The 17,689-nt window shown below is 31.1% G+C and overlaps 2 protein-coding genes across 3 annotated transcripts in view; one reads left to right on the forward strand and one right to left on the reverse strand.

The window, feature by feature from the left end:
* LOC131851770 (plastin-2) overlaps nucleotides 1–8,221 on the forward strand; it is a 53,002-nt gene extending 44,781 nt beyond the window's left edge. Inside the window, exons 9-15 of one of the 2 annotated variants that reach the window (XM_059202328.1) lie at nucleotides 48–258; nucleotides 676–806; nucleotides 888–1,035; nucleotides 1,319–1,470; nucleotides 2,068–2,169; nucleotides 2,674–2,846; nucleotides 8,041–8,221. In XM_059202328.1, coding sequence (XP_059058311.1) covers nucleotides 48–258; nucleotides 676–806; nucleotides 888–1,035; nucleotides 1,319–1,470; nucleotides 2,068–2,169; nucleotides 2,674–2,846; nucleotides 8,041–8,212 — 1,089 coding nt within the window. In that variant the 3' untranslated portion in view covers nucleotides 8,213–8,221. Of the gene's footprint in view, nucleotides 1–47; nucleotides 259–675; nucleotides 807–887; nucleotides 1,036–1,318; nucleotides 1,471–2,067; nucleotides 2,170–2,673; nucleotides 3,405–8,040 lie in introns of those variants that run through there. The other variant, XM_059202319.1, reaches the window with a different exon arrangement.
* A 5,172-nt stretch (nucleotides 8,222–13,393) lies between these two features.
* LOC131851861 (transmembrane and coiled-coil domains protein 2) overlaps nucleotides 13,394–17,689 on the reverse strand; it is a 42,793-nt gene continuing 38,497 nt past the window's right edge. The window contains exons 14-18 of the mRNA XM_059202427.1: nucleotides 17,311–17,421; nucleotides 16,879–16,986; nucleotides 16,199–16,401; nucleotides 15,698–15,832; nucleotides 13,394–13,752 (exon numbers count right to left, since the gene is read on the reverse strand). Coding sequence (XP_059058410.1) covers nucleotides 13,725–13,752; nucleotides 15,698–15,832; nucleotides 16,199–16,401; nucleotides 16,879–16,986; nucleotides 17,311–17,421 — 585 coding nt within the window. The 3' untranslated portion in view covers nucleotides 13,394–13,724. The remainder of the gene's footprint in view (nucleotides 13,753–15,697; nucleotides 15,833–16,198; nucleotides 16,402–16,878; nucleotides 16,987–17,310; nucleotides 17,422–17,689) is intronic.

The raw sequence follows: 17,689 nt of genomic DNA on the forward strand, positions 1-17,689 counted from the left end.
GTGTTATCGCTTCTACTAATAAAGATATGCCTTCGTCCTTCTTTCAGGAAACCGACGCAATGCGTCGAGCGGAGGTGATGCTGCAGCAGGCGGCCAAGCTTCGTTGTCGCGCGTTCGTGACCCCATCCGACGTAGTCGGTGGCGTGTACAAGCTGAACTTGGCGTTTGTAGCCAATCTGTTCAACCAACACCCTGGGCTGCAGCGGCAGGATGACCACGAGGAGTATCATCAGCTCGACGAAACCAGGGAGGAGAAGAGTAAGCTTATTTACCGTATTTGTTCAGATCTATAAGTTATGGTTTCAATTTCGATCTAATTAGAGCGCAGTATAAGGAAATCAGTTTAATCACGGTTTCGCGTTTCAAAAAAAAAACTGGAATAAACCAGTTTGTTCCCGTGTAATGTAATCCCGCGTCAGTAGCGCTAGAAGGGTCATGAACAAAAACGCTATAATATTTTCATGGCTGTTTTTAAGAAAAATTAGGTCAGTTTCATTAATTATTATGTTTCATCTTAGTATTATAAAATTTTCTTTAGTTTATTCCATTATATAATGTTATGTTATTAATTTTATATCTTTTTTAAATGATTGATTAATATGAAATTAGATGCTAAGAGAAACTTTAATATATGTTTAATTTTTCGCATTCAAATAATCACATTACGCATTACAGCGTACCGCAACTGGATGAACTCGATGGGCGTGGCGCCCCACGTGAACTGGTTGTACTCGGACCTTACTGATGGCCTCGTGATCTTCCAACTGTACGACATCATCAAGCCAGGCATCGTCGACTGGAAGAAGGTAGGCTCACACCATCGTTATATATAGATATTCGATCGATCGGGGTGGAAGAAATATTTATTCCTTATTTTGTGCACCTAGGTACACCGGCAGTTCTCGAAACTTCGCAAGTTCATGGAGCGGCTGGAGAACTGCAACTATGCTGTAGAGCTCGGCCGCCGGATCGGATTCTCGCTGGTAGGGATTGCTGGCGCTGATATCAACGAAGGGAACGCTACACTCACGCTCGGTACGTATTCACAACTCACGTTAACGATGACGTGGATCTTCAAAACGTCTTGTAAGTGCACCTTACAATTAATATAATGAGAGTAATAATTTATAATACATAATATACCTAATATTTTAACTATGCTTGAGACTACATTTTTGTAATATCTACTATTATTTCCACTACGATTAGTTAAGCTTTAAAGGCGCTAAGAAATAAAACAAACAAATAAAATAAAACAACCTTATGTAATATACATACATTAACATTTATAATAATTCTATTGTTATTATATACTTAGCTCTAATCTGGCAACTGATGCGTGCGTACACACTGTCGGTGCTGACGCGACTCGCCAACACTGGCAACCCCATCATCGAGAAGGAGATCGTACAGTGGGTGAACAACAAACTGCAGGCTGCCGGAAAGTCGTCCTCAATCAGGAGTTTCCAGGTGAATGTCATCAATATCTAATCCACTGTACTCATGCATTTGAAGAAATTTTGTATAATAACCAAATTTATTTTTATAATTTTTACAACGATATCTAATAAGTATATTATATAAAAACTATATTATATTTGGCGAGTCAAATTTTGTTAAAATTTGGTTGAATGGTTTCGTAGTTTATGCCGTACAAACATCGTTACGCAAGATCTTTGAATATAAGTACCTATTGTAATTAATAAATGAATACTGTAGTATTTATTTATTATTAATATAGTATTTATTAATAGTTTAGACATCATTTATAGCATAAATAAAAAATTGGTTATTATATTTTGTAAGAGCACATATTTTATGAACGGAACGGACACGATTCACATAGTCATAACTAGTTTTAACAAATGGGTTAACAGGCACTAAAACTAGTTTGCGTTCGTCTTCATACTAATCTTTACGTCAATGCCAAACCTTTCTGTTACGTATTAAGGCATACGATTCACTTTTTTAATAGTATGGAGGATATGATAAAGATGAGCATTTCTCACTTCAAAACCTTGAGTTAAAACATAGTATTTCTATATCAGTTTCTGTATTTTGTGACAGGATGAAGTATTGGCGGACGGCAAGGTGGTGATCGATTTGATCGACGCTATCAAGCCGGGATCCATCAACTACGACCTGGTATTGCACGGCGGCACCGAAGAGGTATCTATCTAAAATAGTGACCACACTGATTACAAAAACATTTTATCACTCATTTATTTCTTACATTTTTAATAATCCTTTATAGACACCCTATTTATTATATGAAAAAAAAAGTGTTTTCAATACACTTGCTCACTAAAGTAAATCTAATTTCACCGGTTTTCTATATATCACACTATTTGCTATTTTTTTTTTTTTCAAATTTCAAACTTACTACCACGCGGCGCCATCCAGTAGGCAGCGCGCTGATTAAAAAAAGTAAAACAACAGTGTGCACCATAATTAAAAATGAACAAAATAGAATATCGTTTATTGTTCTGTTTCCTCGTATATGTGTTGGAAAACGTACATATATATGTATATCCAATATTTTTATACACTACATATAAAAATAATGAAATGTCAAAAGAAATTACCTTGGTCGCCAATACATTAAGTATTAATGTACAGCACTACAAGAAACATTCCATTTAGTATTAACTTTTCATTTTCGCTTATCTACAGGAGAACCTAGCGAACGCCAAATACGCGATATCGATGGCACGTCGCTGCGGCGCGCGAGTGTATGCACTGCCGGAGGACATCACTGAACGGAAGCATAAGATGATCATGACGGTGTTCGCGTGTCTCATGGCACTCGACTACATTCCAACCATGGACGCGCCTGTCGCCAAGGAGTAAGTCTGCGAAACCCTAAGTAATAGCCCACAGCGACGAAATCTAACAATACAAATATCAATTAAAAAGAATGTTAAGATGTTAGTGTCGCTATGGACTTATCTTAAGATATATTCCCGATTTACATTACAAAATCTCAGAGTGCATCAGAAACTTGTAAACGCTCTTGGTTGCACTCTTTTTAAATGATTGATACTTGTTTGTTTTAGTTGGATTATCCACTTTAAATATCTTGCAATAAAGTTGTAATTGTGTCACGTGAAATCGGTAGTTTTGTAATGTAATTCAGGCTCATGTGTGCAACGTTACCGAGAAAACTGTACATTGATATTTTAGAATATTTTTCGTTACATTTACAACGATGGTGATAAGTTATAAATTGTCTTTGGTTAGCGTATGAGGTTACGGTTGTAAGCATAATTATTTTTTAAATTTAACTTGAAATTCATTACTAAACTGAATCATGAACACGTGGTTTTTTGCCTCATTTGTTTAATAAAATATTTAAATTCAATATATATAATAAAGACTGAGCTGATGATTAAGTAATTCAATATATTAATCAGAAAAGGTATTAATTTATTTTTAAATTAAATTCTATAATATTATCTATAAATTTATATAAATCCGTGACAACAGATGTCTAACGTAGTAAAATGTTAGAATGCTTACGCATAATAATGGATTATATGACTTATTTTATCTTATTATAGTCTAAATTGGTTTCCAACTGATGGGATATGCAATTGCAAACTTTACTTTTTAAATCAGAAGAGTTACAATGTGCAGTTTTTTCGTTATTCTGATAAAAACAATCTACTTGTTTTGATATAAAATATTACCCACCTTCTGGTACAAGCAATATTATAAGGAATTCAAATTAAACATTTGATAATGTAATGGTCGCGCAATAATGAGTGCTTATTACATGTAATGATACATTTGGCGAGAAAAATAATTTGGCATTCTTAAAATGCTATGAACGAATAGTGTTTGATTCAGTAAATTGATTTTTTGCCATAGAAATAGATTGAAATCGTATTGTGATTTCAATCTTGCAATCGAAAGTTTCTTTCCCTATTAATTTTTATAAATTTTGAGTATGAATCGATTGAGTTTAAGAAAATAATTTAATTTTAAATTTAATTATGTGATTTTAGTTTAATTGATTCAAAAACTGCCTAATGTTCGTTTTATTCGAAATCATACGAAATAATACATTCCAATGAAACATCTCATCCTTTCTGATATGAACGATTTAATTTATTACTTTTTACCAAGGTTTATACAAGTTAAAGTATATTTTGTTTTGTCTGGATTGACTCCTAATTCCCTTCTATTAGTGTAAACATAATGTTTAAAATGGTTTAATTATTATTCTCGCCATAATGTACTTTGACTGAAATGGAACATTCCATACTGTGGTTAGGTTGCACTGGTGAAGGATAACATGTGTCGTCCACGGGACAGCTGGATAGGTGGGATTGTGTAACTGTATGTAACATTTGTATGTAATATTGTAACTTATTAATACATAGAGTAGGTGGCCTACGCAGGTCTAGAGTGTTCATTATTGCAGCATATATTTGAGTTGGACGTCAATATTCATATAATATTTTACAATATTGTTTAATAAAAATTACTTTGATTCGTATTTATATGAGAATAGAATAGTATTAGTATTATCAATATTACGCCTAAAATATCTAATATATAACAATCCTTTAATTAATTTAATCCTTCCTTCGGATTGGTTTATCTCCTAAGATAGACAAGAACGTAACACTTTCAGTTGAAAAACATAACTGACGAAATATTATATTTTATTTTTTATACTGTATAATACATATTTCTTTTTACATATTGGAATATAAGTTATTAGATATCGTCAGTTTCATAATAAATACATATATCTATTGATATATTATGATGATAAAAATAGTCAAATAGTATGCTGTAGTAACGAAACTAATTTAGTTAAGTAATATTAACGGTCGGCTTAATTAGTACTTATGATCATTAGTATTACACATGTGTCAATGTTTTTATACATTTTTACAACGAAATGAGTTTTTAGACGAGTAACTAAGTGAAATTTGGTAAGAGGTTCGTACTAGCGGAGCGCTCGGCTTTTATATCATGACATATAAATCATGGTTTTATATATTTATTAGATATATCTGTAAGCATATGTGACAGTATAATATAAGAAATATTAGTCATTTTCACATTTTTTCTGTGAACAATATAATTAAGGATTTTATATGTCATAATATTGTGTATGTGCCACGAATACGGCTTATTATTTTTGGCTTCCAATCACCTAAAATTAAGTTGGCATTCTTAAGAGTGTATCTTGTAAAGTTTTATTATTTTCCAGGCCTTTACTTTTATTGGGCTCTAATTTGGAATATAAATTATATATTTTGACAAATCATGTCATACTTTGTGTTACATGTTGACTGTTTGTTTTTTTAAAGTGTGGTTTTATGTAGTTTTTTTTTGAGCACACAGTGCTTTGTCCAAACACATTTGAATGTCCAATAATATTTGTATACAATCTTCTAATAATTTCAATGAGTATGGACAGAATACGAAATGTAAAATAACTCAAAAAGAAAAATAATTAGTAATCGTTGCGATATTTATTTATTTTGACCATTGACACCATTCTTTTTAAGTAAAGTGTAAACATGTATTTTATATTCGAATAAATAATTGCCATAGCTTTATGTGGGAATTGGAAGTGATTTGATCGTGGAATTGTTGTATGTTGTGACGTCATTAATTAACCATGACTGGGTATTGCTGTATACCGTGGGAACATGCTACATACAATTGTAATGAGTAAGTAATAAATAATTTATTCCATTATATAGTCACGCCCAAAGTCACTATAATTACATGTAACTATTATATATACAATATATTATATTTATTATTTTATATATTATATTTACTATTTACAAATAGAACATTCCCCTGTATTTGGCATTCCTTGATTGCATTTCTCTACTTTATACAACTCTATTCCTCCTTGTTAGTTAAACAATGTATATTTTTTATGTTCTAAGTTTTAAATATTGTGAAATATTTTTTATAATATGATTATACAATTTATTAAATCGGGGCATTCCTCGTGAACACAACGATTTATTTTACATATTTTTTTTTTATGAATGTAAATTTCTATTTTGTTACACATTTTATGATATTTTTATTTGAATAATTAATTTTTATCTAAAATAACGGTCTTAATCGGATATTAATTTTAAATATAGTGTCATACTACATTACGTAGACATCGATTTCGCAGGCTTAATAATATACTGTATTAACTCAAAAATAAAAAATATTGGAAAATCGACTCCAAAGTTTTAAATTTAACGTCCATTCTTCAAATTGTAATTTTTGAGTAAATTCAGTATTATGTGGTATTGTAGCGATATATAGGATGTAACTATAATATATACGCCCACGTACACATTAAGTGATTTACTATTTACGCTAGCTGACATTAATGTTTAATGACAAAATATGTAAGCCTATGAATAAAATAAAACGGAATTTGTAAAACTATTCTCATGTTTTTCTCTGTCCTGTGCACTCTGAGAATTATAATTTAGAAAATATATATATTTAGCTTTCATATTTATATATATTATTCAGATTATATTGTAAAACGCTTAGCGATCAAATTAGAGAAAAAATATCGCTAGTTAAATCGTATTACCAATGTATAGTATCTTTCAGGCCCAGTGGGCTGAAACATTTACTATACAGAGTAGAATCAATACAATACTTTTTGTAAATATGTTTAAAGATTTCAAAATGTGTAGTGTTTTATTTTTGGTTGCCATATCAAGTAGTGGCGATATAAAATTGTTAATATTTTGAAATATATCAACATATCAAAATAGCGCGCAGTTTTTTTGAAATATTGAAATATATTATTACATACGTAAATATATTACAACAATAATATTATATATAATATTGTTGTATAGAGTTCTGTAGAAATACAGCATTATACCAATGTCTATTAATGTTTGACTTACATTAACTAGTTTTTTTTAAGTGCTTTATAGCGCCAGGTAAAAAAAAACAGAAACAAACATTTTCATATATACAGATCTATCACCAGGTTTCGGCTTCATATACCTTACCATTATAACCAAGTCCATTCCATCCATAGTGGTCATATCACAGAATTGCTTATTATAAAGAAAGCTTATCATGCGTTTACACACCAAGTCATGAACTGTCGTCGTCCAGATTTTAACCCATATTATAGGCTTAAAATCTGGCCACATGATATATTCATTGGGCACTATAATTTTATGGGCAGGTGTTGCAAGAGGTGATGGTAGGGTTCTGCTATATAAGGGAACAACGTTTTGGACTTATGTGTAAGTAATACTTGTTTATTATTATTTGCACTATATCTATGGGCATAAATATATATGTTATATTGTGAATAATGATATATTTCATAATTAATCACATAAAATATATATCCGCTTTCTGTGTTGTGATACCTCTGGCGGGGCACTAAACTAGAGTGATTGAAGTAAGGTAGCTTAATGGACGAATGCTGCGACAGTGGTCGTGCTAACTGGGTATATTTAGAGCAAGGGGGCCAATAATCCCCGTCACTCACAACCACACCGCTTCCTTCCGGTATAAAAGAATATCTTGAATGTATTTTCATTTCCTCTCAATCTTGAAGTCCATGTGTATGTTTCTAACAATAATACTTATTGTGTATATTTAAATGTCACTTATGTACGGGGACCAACAACATAACATTTCATTCCAGACTATTGGATGCTGATATATTTTATGGGTTTTGTTCTAAATAATATATGGCTTTGTTACTATAATACTCTATGTCCTGTTTTTTAAGATTCGAGTTATTCTGTTTTTATTTATTGACATAAAATATCGTTCCAATCTTTTTTCTCTAAAAATTATGAAGTAGAGACTAAACAACTTATTAATTAAAATAACAAATTTGGAACAACCATCAATATTCAAACAGACAATTAAATTGCAAGGTATTGCTTAGCATTCACATAAAGTTATTCTGTATTTTTTAAACTGTTGAAGTCCGCTGATTAACTGCTTTACTTATTTTTATTTTTCAGTACACAATCTTATGTCTACTTACCCATCAACTTCATGTCATTATAGGGAGCAAGCAAATCCAGTTAACTTCCTAGATGACTCTGTGGAACCTGTGGACATCATAGACCAACCAGAAGACAATGGTGACTTGGACTACACTGCATTAGACGGTCAACTGGACGGCTCAGGGAAACCCCCAGTGCCACAAAAACCTAGCAATTTGAAGATTCAAGAGTAAATAAAGATAACGATTAATGTGTTATTTATATAACTATAATTTTATAATCTACGAGCTTTACCCACGACTTTATACCCGGGTATACCCCGGTAAATTTGTAATATAATAGGTTTTACGGGGTATAATTAGGTTTTACATTTTTGTTAGTCTATTAAAACGAAACAAATACTAAATGTTAGGTAATGGAAGCTTGTTAGAATAAATCGATTACCGCTTCTAAGAGTAAGTACGCTACGGTAATTGCTTACCATCAGATGGGCCGTACCCTTCTCAACAATGTAGTATAAAAATATTACCATGTGCAAAAAAAAAACATTCAACCAAAAATTCTAAAATATAAATCAAACGTCTACTAAATTTACTTATATTATAGTAAGTTTAGTAGACGTTTGACATTTTGTAAATAAGGGCGGAGTGAAGTCCCACTGTTTATTATATACACCAAGAAGTTCAGTATTTATAACACATTGCAAATGGTGCTGTAAGAATTAATATATAATGTATTATTTTAGTTTGGAAAAAATATGACAATCACCGTTGTAATTTGGTTCAGTGTAAAATAGCTTCAGTTTTAGCAGTAACTGATCACAACTGTACCGTGAATAGTATTTACTTTTGGTGATTTGTGGTGTTTATTGCCAATTTTAATTATTATTTATTTTATTTCTAGGGAAAATTGTTTCGAGTAATAAAGCTTAATATATATTATAATAATATACAATTTAACTACTTATATATAATATCAACAGAAACATTAGACTATTAATAAAAAATAAAGTTGCGCTTTCAATAGTGAAATTAGGTCTCTAAAAATTATCGGAGGGCACTACTTAATAGTCAAATTACGTACTTAGGTTAAGATACCTGGTTACCTGAAAGTCAATGATAATATTCATGATACAAAGTAGAAAGTTGAAAATAACCTTTAAACCTTTGTATAAACTGCGCGGTCACGTGACTAATATGAAAGTTCATAATATATATTCAAATTTCTACTTTGTTCCTTGGTGTAAGTGGTTTAGTTTCATGTGTATTTTACCTGGCTTTTGACTTAGCATATCTTTTTAACTAACCTGTATGTAGTTTTAATGTCTCTATTGGAAACAATATAATTTATATATATTTGGTGTACAAATACTAAATAGCTGTTATAAAATAAATGCACGCTTTTACGGATAGTGCAATATTATGTACGTAAAAAAACCATCGAAATGATGCTCTCATTTCGATGGTTTCTGATGGCACGCATTTCTTATTTTATTTTTTGATAAAACTATATTTAGTGACATAATTTTTATTTGTAATCAATCTATTTAAGATTGTATTTTTATATATAATTTTTAATACATTGTTTTTAATATATGATCGTTTTATTATAATAGATAATATCTTTTAAAGAATCAACATTGGGGAATATTATGACAAAAAATAAAAGTTATAAAATTGTGATGATTTATTTCAATCCATAGCCGGCAACGAAAAAATACGTTCACAAAACATTTGATAGGAGAGCTGAACGCAGTAAAACATCAGGTATGTAATACAACAAACCCAACTAGTGTTGCCAGTACACTCGTTGGAAATATTACAGTTACTGTTCATGGGACTATTGTTCACTGTACATTATTACTTTATTAACACAATATTACTCACATATTGTCTCACAAAGTTATTGAATGAAATTATGTAATAATAAAATCCCAAAACAACACCCATAGGTAATAAATATATCTTAATCCCATCAGACCTATTTATCGATAAATTGTCTAAAATAAATAAAATGTCATCAATTTTTACAAAACAATAATCTCTTACAAATTGTTTTCACGTAGGCAACAATTACATTACCCAACCTAGCCCCCTATCTTCGCACTAATATTGCTTTTCAAACGATTAAATTTACTAATATTACTTTACTCCAACATAAATTAGTCCAATGAACATCAACATTGTAAGGCATACAACAATTCGATAAAAACGCCAAAAAAACTTTTATTATACATAAAAATAACATTTCTATATAGCGTTGTGTAAAAAATATTTACATAATGTACACGCAACACGAAATGTTCCGAGAAAAAGCTCTATGTTAGGGCCCTAGATTCGTTAATCGAAATCGTTTAGGAATATTAATTATTTTATTTACAATGGGAAATTATAACAAGTGTATAATTATAATATAAGTAATATAAAAAAATCATATGTTTTCACTATAAAAAGAATATTTATACATGGCAACTATTATTCTTAAACAATTTCGAATTAAAAAGAAAGGGCAATAATTTGTACATAGTAATACGTAGAGGACGCTTTCTAACTAGTTACTGGTGGCGACTATGTTCTACGGGCCGTAAGAAATTTGGAATGTATCTTTAAAAATGTCAGTATCATGTACAAGTGTTAGGTAAATATTTAAGTGATGCAACGAGAGAATTTTGATCACACATGTAAAACACATGTGTTCGCTACATACATACATCGCACGATCAATAATAAACTGCGTTAACTAAAAAAATACATATTTTCGAAAATCGAATTTAACCTTTTTTTTTTTAATTTAATAGTAAATATACAAAACAAGTGGCCCGCTGGGTGGAGCGACGACGACGATGGACTTTTATTAATTTAACACGTTGAATTAAACGGCCACTCCTACCGCCGTCTCTAGGATTATTTTTACATTTTGTCCTTGGTGTACAACTCACGACCTTTTGAGTGTAAGTCGAGATAGTTATACCACAGGCCACAACGCCTAGAGTTAATGCAGTGTATTATTAAATCAGTAAAAAAAAATGGTGCGATATCTGTAATCACCTCGTAGGGAACCCAACTGTTAATATTAACAATAGATTAGAAACGACTCGTATTACATATAAATTGACATAGGTCACGAGCCATCGCATTAATTACAATAATAAATAAAGATACTAGTAGTAAAAAATAATCTTAACACTTCTGTTAAAATCCCTAGTCCAATAAAACTATTTTGCATAAGAAAATAAATTTATTTGGACTTTTATTACTCAGTTGGCCACACCATTTATAAATTTAATTGATAAATAATGTCAATTTAATTATAATTGTTACAAACCAACGTTATCGTAGTTTTGGTGGTACTGAATCAGTCCAAGAAGTTTGTGAGAGGAAACGTACAAAGTCTATTTTCTGGATAGTTTTATTATTTACTTAGTGTATTCATATTTTATGAAGGAAGGACTAATTGCATTGAAGTTTTAAAACAATATTTGCCAGAAATTGTCCATTTGTATCCACTTGCATTGTTGTTATGATAATTATATATAACGTTCCGAATTCTAATTTATAATGAATGTGTCCTTTAGATAGAATGGTCACAACAGTAATTTTTGACTTCAGCATTCGCTTCGATTACATGTTCAAATTCAAAAAATATAATAAAAAGCAACATATATCCATCACCAGCACATTTTATAAATAATAATCATTGAATTTCACCATTATCATTCGAGACTTCAAATTTCAGACGTTACATTTTCAACTAATTCAGACTTCAAATCGAGGTACATTTATAAATTATTTCATAATTACATAGCCGTGAGAAACGTTCATACAGGATTCTCGCAATGTCCTTTAAAAACAATAGATTTTATCAATATTTTAGAATCATTGAAGTGCTATGCGGCGAACTTAATCATTACTAAAGAATATAGATATACTACTAAAAATACAACAATATATCTTGTATAATATCGCACGCTGGAAATACGAATTAAAACTTGTTCGATGTTAAGTGCATTATATTGGTTTTGAAGCTTTAAAATATTTCAATACATTATTTAAAATTCAATATAACTGTAATCGTGGAAATGACTGTTCAATAATTTACTTCAAAAGACCTTTTCAAATAATATGATAAATGATTTAGTTTCAGAAATATTGAAAAAATTGACAACACTGACTAATAACGCACACTTTGGTAAGAACGTTCTTAAAACATCATTAGATATCTACATATGTATAATAATGTAACTTTTGAACAGTTTACCAAAATTTGATCTGAATTGTAAATATACAACTGTATTGAAAATATAGACAATGCACTCCATTGGTGCCATTATTAAAACAAAATTTGACTATGTAATTTGTACCTCGTACGTAATACAAAAATATGGTATTAAATCAAATCAAGGGCCCAGCCCATCATAAATATTCAATTGTTTCTTATAAATAATACAAAATTATTTCATTCCATTTAATTTAATTATCGAAATCCTGTTGAGTACAGTCAGCAATAAAATTGCATTGCATATTATTTTAAAAAAAAATACAAAATGTCATTCGTTGGACATAACGTATCTTATGGACGTGGACGGTTATTATTTAGAGTAAAAACCATTTTTATGAAATTGTTAATATACATGATATTAACAATCAAATTAAAATGGGTTTTATATCAAAATCATTTAGTATTGTTATAAATAAGAATATTATACGTTTATGGTATTTGTTAATACAACAGTTTAAAATATTAAATCTATGGTAGAACTCACTGGTACCATGAGATAAATTAAATAGCTAACAATGTTATGTGACTGTACTCAATCTAGGATTTAATTACAATATATGTATATTAAAATGAATATTTAATTCTAGCCTAAACATTTTACCTACGCATTACGTAGGAATACAAATTGTTTGAGTGAAGCAAACAGTCCTGTTTGGCTGCCACTTTCCAACATATTATTAATAATATGCATTTATTTACCAATGCTAACGGATCAGTAAGGTCTCAGACCACATTGCTAGACAAACAACATTTTTCGAAAAGTTTTAATGCTGTTGACCACAGCACTAAAACCGCGGGAGGACTTATATAACGGCTGAAGGCCAAGTATTGCCTGATGAATACGACTTTATCTGAGGGCACCTTACTATATGTTCGAATCTCGGTTCAGGCCTTTGTAATTTTGATTCCCGTTGGAATTGGACAGATCATTCAGAGGGAACATTTTGTGAACTGACTGTGCTTATAATTATTTATTAAATTTTCACAATTAACAAAGAATATTCTCCGAAACTACTATATTAACTTGACCATTTTAAAGGGTTTTCCACAATATGAGTTCCGTTGTTTCTCAACTATGAAACATATTCTGAAGATTTAGATAGATAATACAAAACATTTAAGGTTCTATAATATATATATATCATCACTGTATATCCCTATATATTATAATGTGGTCTAATTCACACAAGTTCCATCCGTTAGCATGGTTATAAAATTTCAAATATATATATCCAGAATTTCAAATTATTATAACTAATTTATATTGAGTAGTTATCACATGTATACAATTTTATCAAATAGGAACGTATAACTTACTGCTCACGGTCCCCGTGTGTACCGGACTGTGATTGAACGTGTTATACATATTTTTACAACTGTCATCACCACATTATGAGTTACCGTTTGGAGAATCCAAGGACAGAATTGCAATATCACGATATTTCCTTCTAGAAACGACGCTATCTATCAACCACATAATGACTTGCATTCATACCTGAAGTGGAAAAAAAATAAAAAGAAAATTATAAATAAAATTAGAAAAAGAAACATAAATGAAAATAAAATATTAGTAAATAAATAAAAATAAAATGTGAGTATTTATTGCAATTGCGTCCAGAGTATAGCGTACATATAGTATTATGAATGTTGTATTGGCGATCGCATTTATATAAAATTAGTTTTCGTTATACATACTATACATATTTGTGATATGATTTATCTACTATACATACATATACAATATTATACATGACCAAGCGACTATTGTAATATTTAACATAAAAATAATTTAATTAGTACGAACAAATTCATTTATTTATTAACTAATTTAAAACACTCGATCTGTGCTCAAAAGTTGATGGGACTCTGTCGGCATAAAATAATGAGATTATAAAATTTTATCACTTAGGCAAATTAGATATTATTTTTTAATTAAATGTACAATGTTCATTATCTTTGCCTCATTATAATATATTATTCGATTGACCAAATAACATAGATATCAGAGAGACTTTCACAAAAAGTAATATAAACATATTACAACATTTATCCTAGATGAGATAGTCATAGACATTGTCAAAACATTCAAATCTTTATTCATGTTGGTCTTTTACAAACTCTTATGATATATCAAATCTACCGTCAGTTCGGAACGATAATACTCAACTTGGTGACCGCAACACTTGACATGTCCACATTTCGTTTTCTTAAATTTAATGTGATAGTGAAAATATTAGAAGTAAATTAACTATTGAAAGTAAATAACAAATATCCACATGTAGAGTAAAAAGATCTGTACGACCACCTTAGTTATTATTACCCAACAGTTAATAGAAAAACTTTCTGTAGCGATTGTACAAATTTTTAAGTTACATTTAATTTTGGTAATCAATTTTTATTCATATAATCTTAAAAAGCGTAGGTTTAATAGCCCATTTGCTTCTGAGCACAATATCAAGTATTTTAAACATTCAATTGTTTCAAACTATGAGGTCTATACTTATACTGTTATTCGAACCTTATACCCCTATTCTGGACCAATACTTATACGAATTCCGCCCACCACACCACAACGAAACTGTCCTTACCTATATAATATTAATTAAACTAGTCATATAGAAGGATCATAGTCATGTTACAAGTGGGGGCAAGTAACCCCATCGCTAGCAATATTCCATATCAAGTCGTCTCCGGCCCCAGTCGTAGTTCAATCCTGGTGAATTCACCACGATGGGCAATCTAACCTTGGTGCTCCGCCAGCATATACCATTAGCGTAGGCGAGTGCACCATTCCATATTCATTCATAAAAAGAAAACTAATAAATATAATAATAAAAGTCATAAAGTTAATTTTTCCTACTTACTCTTTAAGAAAATTTAATTTCTGATAAATTAAATTTTCTTAAAGAGTGAGTAGTAAAAACTAATATTTTTTGCATTATACCAACTTTTGCATATTTTTAGGTATTTCTTATACACAGTTGTATAAGAAACAGGATGGTTCATTTAGTAGAATAGGAACCATCAGTATATGTTCTATAATTGCTGAGATTCTAATATGAGATTTAAGAGTAATGTACTGACATACAACTTGAATAGGTACAGTAGACTTATATAATCCGACCGTGAAAAATCAATATAAGATGTTTTCGTCCATTTTTTTAAGAGCAATGCCCTGATGGGTGGTGCTCTTGGCACTTTCCAATTTTGACTTTAATTTGCTTTATGTAATTGCTTGGTCTACCCCTTCCCCCTTTCAATTAATCATGCCGTATCTACTATCCTAACATTTTCCCTCTTCTATTTTTAGTAATATTTAATATTAATATAAATATAAAAATTATATATACATAAAACTGAATTATTAAACAGAATATCTTATGAGCAAGGACAGTATCGTATGGGTACAGTGGTAGTGAGGAGTGCGCGGTCCACATTACCTGTCGTGGTGTTTATCCAGAAGGTACTCCTTGAGCCTCCGCACCAGGTGTTCAGATAACTGCGTCACCTCCGGCCACTGCTTTAGCACCATCACGCCGACCATTACTGCCAGGCTCGTTGTTAATACTCGTACCCTGGTTTATTTGAAGTCAAAGATTATCCATATTATAAATTTTGATAATAACAGTAAAATTACTGGCAATTGATCCTGTAGGTGACAATTTAAAAATACTCAGTACTGCATTATTGCTCGTGGATTCGATTCCTCGCGGTAAAAAAAATTAAATTGATGATTATATCAGTATTTGTCTGAATGTTTTCTATGTGTGCATATTAACTTTTCAAGTAAAAATAAATCATATTCAAATTGGAAGAAATCCTTCCTTCCTAAGGTATAAGTCAGTGACTTCTATTCTATGTTTTTACTACTATACAAAAACATGCCAACAGTACGTAACACTGGGTGCGTACATTCACATCGTGCACGTGGTGTCACGTACCTGGTTCGCAGGAAGGGCATGGCGACGCCCGCGACGGTGGCCACCAGCAGCAGCGCGAGCTGCAGCAGCGTGAGCGCCACGTTGATGAGCTTCACGAGCAGCAGCCGCGGCGGCAGCGTGGCCGCGCCCCCCGCGTCCCCCGCGCCGCCCCCCACGCCCCCACCGCCGCCGCCGCCCGCCATCCACTGCTCCAGTTTACTAATCTGTGTAACAATATTATTGGTTAAGGCAGTCTTTCTTTTAAGTCGCACATGAGCAATCTGTCGACGTACGCTGAACCGGTTCCTTTTTCCGCCTTTAATTAAGTATCCTTTAAAAGTATTTCTCTTATGTAATTTGATTGGCAGTAATAAATTAAAATTTGAATAGTTTATTTAAGAAATTTAAATGGTTGGTTTTAAGAAGAAATCACTAGGATTTTTTTAACTATACAAAGTAAATAAATTGTTCAAACGTATAATAAAAAACTGAAATCCAAATTACAAATAATTTTCATAAAGATTTTTGTATACAAATTAATTCTTTTAATGTAGTGAGATCCTTGTGTTTGATGTTTGTTGCACAGATATTTTATATTAGGTTCCAATTTGTTTAGTTCAGTCATGATAAGGTTATATATATACTTGTATACTTCTGCTCGATACAAATAATACTCTATTAATTGTATTAATAATACTCACTTTTGTTTGACAGAGATCTAAAGCCTCGTGTATGTCTCGTATTCGTTCTTCACTCTGATATTGTACTTTTTCCTCCACATCTGTGAGCGCTTGTTTAAGGTTTTCCACCTGTAAACAAATAGTATTTAATACGTAATTAATATAATAAAGACTTGTACCAAACGTTTATGGTGTTACTCGTACGGGATTGTTAGCCTACAATGAACTCATGAAAGGAAAATATGATAATAATCCACTCCAAGATATTAAATGTAAATGTCTCCGTCTGTACGTCTGTGTGTTATTTTTTCATAAATAAACTAATTCTAAGGAACTCTTTTATCCGAAATTTGGCAGAAGATGATCAAAGTTTGTGACGATGTCATGACTAGTAGGTATAAAATAAAAATGAATATATAGGCGTTTCCAAACTATTTAAAACCAGAAACCCACCTCATTCTGGTGGAGTTCCGTGAGATCATTAATTTGTTCTTCGAGTCGCTCTGTTTTGAAACGTTCCTCTTGCAGCGCACTGGACAAGAAGGATACCTCCTGAGACAAGTTCTAAAACAAAACAATGCGAACATATGATTACATTGATAAATGTATTGCATAGTAGCAGCGCTCGCAACATTCTTTCCTGTTGGGTGGGTTAAGTGGCCTAATGATGGGTGGATGATGGACATCCACTGGTGCATCGGTGCGTGTGGGAATAATTATTTAAAAAAATCAAGATACATGCTAAAACCATGAGAACTATATGTTATATGTAAAATGATATTTATAAAATAATACTTCTAAAAGTAAAAGCAACAGTGGATTCTGTTGTGAC

This window comes from Achroia grisella, unplaced genomic scaffold (genome assembly GCF_030625045.1).
Source record: "Achroia grisella isolate CSIRO2021 unplaced genomic scaffold, CSIRO_AGI_Agris_v1 utg1174, whole genome shotgun sequence".
NCBI classification, from domain to species: Eukaryota; Metazoa; Arthropoda; class Insecta; order Lepidoptera; family Pyralidae; genus Achroia; species Achroia grisella.